At 47.8% G+C, this 9,983-nt stretch overlaps 1 protein-coding gene across 1 annotated transcript; it reads left to right on the top strand.

Annotated features, from left to right (window-relative positions):
* Positions 1–2,955: 2,955 nt before the first annotated feature.
* LOC136361755 (retinoic acid-induced protein 3-like) lies at positions 2,956–9,398 on the top strand. Its single transcript, XM_066319887.1, has 4 exons — positions 2,956–3,029; positions 5,407–6,362; positions 7,343–7,386; positions 8,092–9,398. Exons 2-4 carry the CDS (start codon positions 5,438–5,440, stop codon positions 8,182–8,184), a joined length of 1,062 nt encoding a protein of 353 aa, XP_066175984.1. The 5' UTR covers positions 2,956–3,029; positions 5,407–5,437; the 3' UTR covers positions 8,185–9,398.
* The last annotated feature ends 585 nt before the right edge of the window (positions 9,399–9,983 follow it).

Raw genomic sequence — 9,983 nt, 5'->3', positions numbered from 1 at the left:
AACTGAGAGTTGTGGATGCCTGTTGCCCAAAGGGTCAGATCTTGCTACTGTCTCTGACTCTCCTTGTCAACCTGTCACTATCCTTCTCACTACCAGCAGCCAGCTTGCTTGTCCAGAGCTGCAATATGGCCAAAGCAAGCAGTTTTGCTGTCAACAGCCTCTCACCTAAAGGAACTTCCAACATTACCAGCATGTTGCTATTGAATTGTGTTTAAATTATTTTGGAGATTTGCCATGCAATTCAGCTGTCAAGTGTAAATATCTCTATCATTTTCTCGTCTCCATCTTTCTTGGAAAGAAATGGGTACTTCTCAGGTGTCATTTGGTTTGTCTTGAAGCAGATCAACTGCAGCTACCCTGGAAGTGCCCCTTTCTCTCTGCCAACTATAGTGGCAATCCACATGACTGCCTCCAAGGAAGAAATCTGCTCTGTAGACACGTAGGAGTCAATTTGATTGTCCATACACTTCTTCCTAGGGTCATTTGGGATCTTCTGTGTTATTTAGCATGAACTAAAGCTCCAGAAGGATTGATTCCCACAGCTCTTGTATCTTATATGCCATCCTTATGCTGTTCACTGAGTAACAGGTAACAGAGCTACAGCACCTTCAATTAACTATTTATCTCTGGTGGTCTACCAGAAACAAGTCCATATAGTGGAATGGGTGCCTACATATAAGTTAGGCATCTCAACTCTGAAACAGCCAGGGAGATTGAGCACTCAATCCATTTGCTCTTACGAAGGTGATTTGGGATGCCTAAGGGTATCCAAAACATCTGCACAGGACTGCCAGATCTGATACAGGAGGTATAGGAAATTCCTGTGCTCCTGCAGTGGTCACTGGAAGTTGAGCAGGAGACACTGTGGCATCTCAAATGACACTATGTTGGTGTGCAAGCAACTAAAGTGAGGCCCCAGGCAATCCAGGCAACCACACCTGGGAGCATTTCAGTGTGTGTACCTGTATCCAATCAGCTGGGTCAGTCCTCCTGACCTTATGACTGTTTGGGAGCTGAGACACTCAGTTCACATTTAGGTAATAACCATCAGACATCTAAATGTAGGTGCCTCTATCTGCAGGTTACATCCTGTCCCTAAAGTGAGGTGACAGCCATCTCACCTTGCTGGTGTGACCACTGTGCCAATTTGTACTCGCACACGTAGACCAGTGGTGCCTCTCCATCCTCCTTGGCACGGCATGAGAGCCATGGACACCATGGCTCACTCTACAGCGAGCAAGCAGCCCTCAGCCTCCTAGATCACTTGGGACTGTTTTTAAATGCAGCCCCATTAGCCTTCTGAAAGTACAGGTTATGTTTGATGACTGACTCTCATGCATTTCTCAAGCTTTCTGAAAAATGTTTGTTACTTTTATCTTTTCTTCTGATATAATTTGACATGATCTATTCCATGAGGGTTTGTGTGTCTGTATAAATGTAGGGATGTAGCAGGCACTCCATAATGTGCTCTGACAAGATGCAAATAGGCTGGCAGTGACCAGTGACCTTTGAAAGCTTCTTGGGATACAAGCTGGGTCCCACTGAGATGGTGCTAAGCTCCTCTCCATCACTACTTATTTTCTCTTCTCATTTTTCATAACTGTCTCCTTCTTGGCTGGCTCACTGAGTCCACGACCTGCTTTAAAGTTTAAATTAATTTAATGGGGAGAAACCTGGTATGTCTTTTCCTAAGAAGCTCCAGGATTTTACACGGAAATAAAAGTAGGAAGGACACGAAGAACTGTCTTAGGGCCCAGCATGGCTCACCCCACAGTGAATGCACTGGGTGCTGCCTTTCATTGCATGAGCCACTCATCCCTGCAGGTCCTCATGTACTTCTATGGGGGGGTGGAAGAGGGGACTCTCCTATGAATTTTGTAGCTATCTCCACATGTGAGATTCAAAAAGGATCACCACTCAGAAATAAGCCAGAACCCCTAAAACAAACAAAATTAACCAGCAGACGAGATATCTGCGGGCACTTAGACCTCAGCACAAGGCATGTGCAGCTGCTCTATCCCCACCCCTGCTCTTGGGAGTGAGCACAAACTTCGTGAGGCAAGGGGGATTTTTAGGTCTGGGGCTGTGTGTATGGACTGAGTGCTTCATGTGGGTAGGCCTTGATGTCAATTCCTTAATCAGGATAATGAAATACTCCCAGTGAGTAATATTTAAAATAACAAGTGAAGTCATGAACACTTTGGATATACTGGAGGATTTAGATGAGGTTGTGCCGATAGGTGTGGCGGCCCAGAGGCACAAAATGTAGAGCAAGGGGGAATTTGTCATTGCCTTTGTTCATGAACTGTTTGGGCCAGCAGTTTGGACAGAGTGACTCAGGGCTCTCGAGAAGGCAGAACGGAGCCTACAGAGCCACAAGGACAGCCAAGCTTGCCCTTTCCAGGAAAGAAGCCGGCGGCTCTCAGTGCCACGGGTGGGAAGGGACAAGCAGACGCAGCCCCTATGGAGAGCCCCGAGGAACCAAACCATCCCGGGATCCAGGCTCGCCGCTCTCCCTCAGGGCACCGCCGGCCCCTTCACACACCGCAGCCTCCTCATCGCCTACTTCGCAAAAGCAGTTTATCCGCCGAGAAAGCAAGCGAGGAGACAAAAGGCTTGGAGCAGGGAGGGGACGCCCTGCTATTCATAGCCGCGGTCCCCACCCACGGGTGCCAGGAGTCAGACAGGGGAGCACCTTATCGGGTGGCCGAGTGAGCAGCACTCCGCAGTGTCCCGGGGCTCCATCCCCACCCCGGGGTGAATGCCCCGCTGACGTCAGGAGGCCTTACTTCACTTCCTGGCACCGGGGCCGAATTTTCCCCGCCGTGTCCCGTGGGAGAGGAGAGGCGAGGCGGTGGAACTGGAATAGGCGTGCTCAGCCCCACCTCCCCGCAGCCCTCCAGCTGTTAAAGCTCCCGCAGCGCCCAGCGCCCAGCTGCTGCCCGGCCGCGCTTTTCCAGGTGCGCTGGGAAAAGTGCCTCTCCTGGACGGAGCCTCCCTGCTGCCTTCACCGGGCAGGACCCCGAAAGGTGAGTCAAGATGGTGTTTTACAGGATGCCTTCTGCAGCTGGGTTGCTGTAGGACCGCGGTGTAGTGCCCCGGTGAGCCGAGGGGCTCCCATCCTTGGCTCTAACATGGGACAGCTGGAGCTGGGGAGACGCTCCCGGGAAACCATTCGGGATTTGTGGGTGAATGGGTGTGTTTTAAGTACAAATATCAATGGGAAAGGAGCGCCAAGGTGGAGGGAGAAGACTCCTTGCTCAAGCGAGAGCTATGATTTTGGGGTGTGCTGTATAACCACAGCACAGGCTCCCTTGCGCGGACTGCAGAGCCCGCTGGAATTCCTAGACACTGCTCTAGGTGCTGGATGAATGAGCAGACAGCTTCTGGGGAGCAGCACTCACCCAGGAGACGGGCTAGAGGCTCTTCATGCCTCGCCATGCCTCACAGGACACCTACCCTGGGAAAAAAAAAAAAAAAAAGGCAGTAAAAATGGTTTCAAGTGCCCAGTTCTCCAAGTCAATAAGGTTATTTTCCATCCTGTTTGTTCCATTGGCCGTGGCGGCCGGCACCACTTGCAGCCAGCACCAGTCAGGACCCAAAGCTGTGGGTGTGCTCTGTGCTGTCATGAGGTCACTCAGGCTGGTTCTCTGGGCTCTCCACGTGCCTCAACATCGAGCACCAGGCTGTATCTGCCCGAGTTGATAACAGATTAGCTAATCTAATCAACAGTAAATGTCTGTGGATAAAATTTTAGATTTTTCTCTCCAAATTTTCAGAAAGGTTCATTATTTATTACTCACAGATAACCCAGCTATCTTTGCAAGAGATCATAAATCTCCAAAATTTTGTGTACGTTGATTATCAAAACGCCTTTATGTGTTATCCACTTATTCCATTCTCTCCATGGTAGTCCAAAGTTCCTGCATATTTGAATAATTTGCATTTTGTTGTAGCCACCCTTTTGAAGAGCTGTACATCTTTTATGCAGTGAGTTAGAAGCTGAAAAAATATTTCCCCAATTCAGTTAAAAGCAGGTCCATTGAAGCATATGTGGGGGATGAGAGTGAATCAGTGATATTTTCACCCTTTGTTCATCCCTTGGTTAGATCAACTGCCATTTATTAAAAACACGATCTCCACTCACTAAAATCTGATGGAAGGGTTTGAGAACAAATTTCCTAAATTCAGTATGTTGTTCTGGAGCAGCAAAATCAAGGCAAATGGCATAGTGAGCACTAAAGTCTAAGTTTTAAAGGTTAATTATTCCTTTATTAGAAAGCCCCTGGTTTTCCTGCGTGGGTCACCATTAAGGACAGGTTTGCTCATGTTTCATTGTGATATTATAGCTAAACTCCTCTTTGGATATATTTTAGGGACTCAAGCCTAACTGAGGAATTTAGTATTTAGAAATCAGTGCCTGGCCCCTAGGGTCTAAACTCCATGTGGCTGCATAAAGGCCTCCTGCTGTGGTTTCTGCATATGCTTCGAGCTCGCAAGAAAGAAGAGAACTTAATTCCCCTAAACAGCCCACTTAAGCTCTCTTATCCCCTGGGAGACAGGCTTGCTCAGACAGCACTGAAATCCTTATGCTGAGGCAGCAGGAATGTGTTAGAGACCTTGACATCACTGGCTTCTGGACTCCTCACGCAACAACTTGGTGGTTACTTCTCACGCAATGAACAGCATTGGCTGTGACATGTGAGGCCTCTAGTCAGTGCAAGGCACTATCCTGGGGAGGTCTTTGAGACACCTATTATTGCTACACTGCCATGAAGAGGGAGGAATACGAGTTTAGGGCTAGTGGCCTGTATTTGCTGCTGAATTTGGGGTGAGAAGGGCTATGCTGGAGGCATCCAGGTTAGTTATCTGCAAGGTAAAAGGTGTTCAAGTTGTCCCTTCATTCATAACAGTGAACCAAAGCCAAAAGTGCCTCAGAGACTGTAAAAGCAGGGGAAATTAATGTAAAAAACCCCAAGTTGTCTGTTCTGCATTGTTCATCTCTGAGTCTCCCTGGTACCAAGGTACTGATGTTGTTTGAACTTGTCAGAAGAGCGTAAACTGTGTTATGACTAACAGCTGCTCTAGTATCATAGAAGTGACAAGGCAGTCTCTGCACTGCAGGGCACCAAGCAAGTGCCTGCTCAAGCACCTCACCTTCTCCCTGCTCCCCACACTCCTAAAACGTTGCACAACATCAGGCCCAGCGCAGAGGACATGCAAGGTGAATGAGGGGCTTGGCTTGCCCTTGATGGAGAGCCAATGCCAAACTATGAGATGATTCTGCTCCCATTGCCCCATGTCCCAGCAAGGTGGGGATGGAGGTCAATCTTGGCTCTCCTTCCCCACTGCTGGCAGTGGCCAGATGGTTGACTTGACAGCCTGTGTTTTTCTCTTTTTCTGCAGCTTTGGAGAGGTTGCTCAAGGCGGCGAGAGGATGGCAACGACAAATCCCCCAGGCTGCGGCAGCATCGGTGCTGACTACCACCTGCTCTGTGACACAGAGAAGGCCTGGGGAATTGTCCTGGAGTCACTGGCTGCTGCAGGCATCCTCATCACCATTTTCCTCATCTGCTCGCTCTTCTTCCTTATCTGCAAAGTCCAAGACAACAGCAAGCGGCACATGATCTCCGTGTATTTTTTCTTTCTTTTAGGCACACTCGGCGTTTTCGGCCTCACTTTTGCCTTCATCATTAAACTCAATGACAGGACTCGTCCCACTCGCTTCTTCCTCTTTGGAGTCCTCTTTGCTCTCTGCTTCTCGTGCCTCCTCACCCATGCCTGCAACCTCAACAGACTGGTGAGAGGAAGAAAGCCCTTCTCCTGGCGAGTGCTGCTGCTCTTCATCGTTTCCTTTGCCCTGGTACAAGTTGTGATCAGCATTGAATACTTAGTCACCATGTTAGTAAACCAGAGAGAAGAATTCCTGAATATGACTCGGGAGAATACCAACAAGGATTTCGTCATGCTTCTGATCTATGTGCTCTTCCTGATGGCTCTGACCTTCTTGGTTTCCATGTTCACATTCTGTGGGTCGTATAAAAGCTGGAAGAGGCATGGGGCGCACATCTTTGTCACTGTCCTGTTCTCCATTGCCATTTGGGTAGTGTGGATCACTATGCTCATAAAAGGCAACACAGTTTTAGACAAAGAAATGTGGGATGATCCTGTTGTGGCCATTGCTCTGGTGTCCAATGGCTGGATTTTCCTGATAATGTATATTGTCCCTGAAATTTGTTTCCTCACTGCTCCTCTGAAGCTAGAGGACTACCCTCCAGAAAATGACTTCTGCCAACCCAAGTTCATAAAGCAGGCAACTGGAGTGGACAACCGTGCCTACACCCAAGATGAAATTGTGCAAGGTATGGTGAAGTGACTGACTCCACTGTCCCCCTAAGCACATAAGCACCACTCATGACCTAAAAGAGATGGGAGAGCTACAAGAAAAGATTTGAAGATGATAGATATATCAGAGGCTAGGAAAAAGTTTGACTGATGAAACTTTGGAAATGCACATGAAAATTAATCTCCAGACATGAGGCAAACAAGCCAATGCAAAAGCTAAAGATGTGTAGGAGGAATGACTGAATAGGAGACTTGCTGCATGTCAGGGCTGAAATATAACTATGACCCTGCTATGTCTGGGAAGTCCATGGTAAAAATCAGGAGGGTTTTCTTTTTTTTGTCTCTTAGTCTTCTTTGTCTCTCAGCTCTTCAGGCCTATCTAGATTATACCTTGGAGGTTACTTAATTCAGTTCTGATCAGGTTCCCTTATCCATGTAAGAACGAATCCATTATCTGAAAAGGAGGCAAGGAGGATTTCCTTTTCTGTGTGAGTCTTTTGCCTAATTGGACAAAGCAAAATGTTCTGTCAGTTGATGTTTCCCAAACCTGTGGGTAGGAGATATGATTCCTCTGGCTGTGGATTTCCTGCTGGTATCACGTTCCTCACCTGCAGTCAGTCTCCGAGGTTTGTGAAGGAATTGCCAAGAAAGGCTGTGCTCTCCCAGGGAATACTGTGAAGGGGGCCTTGTGCATATAAGTGGGAGGGATTTAGCTGGTGGTCGTGACAGTAATTGTGAAGCAACAGGAGGTGTCTAATCTCCAAGACCACCTGCATCCTGTTACTTGCAACACCGTTCATTCCTGCCTTCAGATAGAAATATATGTCCTCCACCTGTGGATGTTAGCCCATTCCTGCCTGCACATTGCACAGTTAGACCAATCTAAAAGCAGCTGCTCATGTAGCCACAGACCCTCTGTCTCCCTTGAAGTGGTATTTCCAAGCTACCATGTGATGCTAATGCACTGACTTTCCCCTGCTTTTGTCTTGTGACACAGGAGACCTCCGCTACTCCCCGTACGCTTCTCACTTTCAGATGAAGGTAAGTTAGTGCCACCGCCACCCGTTTCACCACATGCAGGCTATAGGCTATTGTTCAGGTGCTGACAGGAAGGGAAGGAGAAGGGGCAAAGACAGATAGACCTAGAGCAGGTTCTGTGAAGGCAGACCCATGCTTTGCATGGAGCCAGGTGATTCCGTGACATGTTCATGGAGGTGCCGTGACTGGGAGGAAAGAAAGAGCTATGACATGTCCAGGGACGTAGGAAGGCAAGAGAAGCCCAAGGTAAAGAGGTTGTGGTTTTCAATACTTGGGGATTTGGTACCGTGTAAGAAGTCCTCTCTTCAAGCACAGTTCCTACAGCAGACTGTGCCCTTTCCTCAGGAGAGTGTGCTTATTTCCTCAGCCCAGGCTCTGAATGTATTTCCACCAGCAGATGCTGGAAGTTGCAGTGCAGATTCAAAATGGGCAGTCTGCATGTCCACCTGTCCATTCACCAGTCCTCCTTCAGACCACAGCCTAGCCATGTCTAGCAGCTCACATCATGTTCCCACATGTCCTCTGGTGTCTCCACATGTCTCCGTCACTAATTTGTTCTGCCAGGATCCTCTTCCACAGCCTTATCGGTCACTTTCTTAGGAAACCTTCAGCTCTGTTTCTCCCTTCCTTCTTTGTCTTCTTTATAAGCCTTGTTTCATTACTTCTGTCCAGTTTTCAAAGCTAAAGACTTCTGTGCTTCCTTTTCAGGCCATCGAACCCCAGAATGATTTCTCCATCCCTCGCCCCAAGGCCCGGACAAGCCCATACCATGACTACACTGGTGGGAAAAACCCCATGTAGCGACTCCACAGTGAGCAGAGACTAAGTGCCCCTCAGCAGAGGCATGGGAAATGGACCATGGATGACAAACAAGCGAGATGATCCTGCAGAAGAGTCAACCCACACCAGCAAAAAAGGAGAGGGATCCTCTTTCCCCCACACAGGCGACTTCGTAGCTGCCTCAATCTTCAAACATAGCCTTCAGACACAGCCCTGGCAATCCTGTCCCCGCTCACTGGAATGAAGCTTTTCTCTTCTGACAGAAGAGCATCCTGGCCTATTTTCAGCAGGAATGCTAGAGAAGCAGGAAGACCATCAGCTGGGTCTGTGACTGGCTTTGCCCCAGACAGGACTTGCTTTAATCAGCTCATGAGGTTGCCTGCACCCTTCATCTGATGGGAGAAGAGGAAGGATCAGGAGCATCAGCCCTACACATTCCTTCCTCCTGTCCACCCACGAAGGCATCTCAGGTACTTCTGAGGACATCTTTATCTATCCACTGTTACTTTTGTGCCTACTCCCAGCCCTGCCTGGCTGTCCTCCAGAGATAAGAGGAGAAGAGACAGAGAGAGTGAAAGAGTATTCCTTTTTTCATCTTCATATTTGCTTCCAGCACCTTCCTTATCGTCTAGGCACCGTGCTGCAGACGGGAAAGGAAACTTAAAGACATAAAACCATATACCAAATTACCCTGACACATGTTCCAATTCATGTTCTGACAGCTTCCTTTTCAGCTCTGGCTCCTACCCATGTGCCCCAATTGAGATCCCCAAGGTGCCTGTCACCCCTCAAACTCTCCCTCCCCTCCCCAGCCACTCCAAGCTGTGGATCCCCAAAGACAAAGCCTCTTCCATGTGGCTCCTTGCAATGCCCTGGTGGGTTATAATCCTGTGAACCCTGGATCTCAGCCTCCTCCTGAGTGTATCTGTGACATGAACATAAACATTTCCCAAGCAGCTAGGTTACAGAGGGCAGACACCCTTCTTCCCAGGCATGAGTGAGCAAATTGTGTGGAGGGGTGTGGACTGCACCCTGGCGATGAGCAATGAGTCTGCAGAGTTGAATCATTCTGTAACCTGCTTTGCATTTGAAAAATATCTTTCCATGGTATTTCACAAATGACTACAGAGAGCTCTCCAAGTGGGTGTGTGGTACACTGGCGTCTGACACAGCTGTATATTTATTTAGTACTTTGTATGTGGACTGTTTAATTAATAAAAACCCAAACAGTCTGACTGTGAGAAACTGGTGTTCTTGCTTGGGAATGTGATTCCTCTAATGGCTGGTGGGGTGACAGCAATAGCTGTCCATGGGTTGGAGTGGGCCACCTGGGAGGCTGCTAGGGAAAAATGGCAGAGATCCTTCCATGAAGCTGTCTTTTTGAACCAAAGATCAGCTCCTTGAGGATGCAGAAGAAAGGTTAGTAGCTTCTCCATGCTGATCTTTTGAATAAAGTTGAATCAGTGTTAGGAGTGCTTAAGAAATGAGGAAATATAAATCCAAGCCACAGCAAGCAAATGCCAGAGGAAAGATGGGAACTTCTCATCACTGCACATGTCTGTACCTGCTGTGTCAATACTCCTGTATTTATTCACTTGGTACCTGCATGATCAAGAATAGGAAGGGAACTTGTAGGTATGTAATTCAGTTGGTAAAAAAATGTCTTTCTGATGTCCTGAATACATGTAGTATTTTTATTTGAAACTAGGAACAATATCAAAGCAAAATCATATCAGTGAATCTGATAATGATGGTAATCATTTTTAAGCCTTCTGATAGTATGAGGCTATAATTTCCCTTTTTAGAGGATACTCTCCCAT

Source organism: Sylvia atricapilla, chromosome 5 (assembly GCF_009819655.1).
Source record: "Sylvia atricapilla isolate bSylAtr1 chromosome 5, bSylAtr1.pri, whole genome shotgun sequence".
Classification (NCBI taxonomy): Eukaryota; Metazoa; Chordata; class Aves; order Passeriformes; family Sylviidae; genus Sylvia; species Sylvia atricapilla.
This window is presented reverse-complemented; position numbering and strand designations above follow the sequence as displayed.

Coding starts and splice junctions, on each gene's coding strand:
- LOC136361755 (XM_066319887.1), top strand. CDS start 5,438: ATGGCAACGACAAATCCCCCAGGCTGCGGCAGCATCGGTGCTGACTAC. Junction 6,363..7,342: donor CCAAGATGAAATTGTGCAAG/GTATGGTGAAGT, acceptor CTTGTGACACAG/GAGACCTCCGCTACTCCCCG. Junction 7,387..8,091: donor CTTCTCACTTTCAGATGAAG/GTAAGTTAGTGC, acceptor CTTCCTTTTCAG/GCCATCGAACCCCAGAATGA.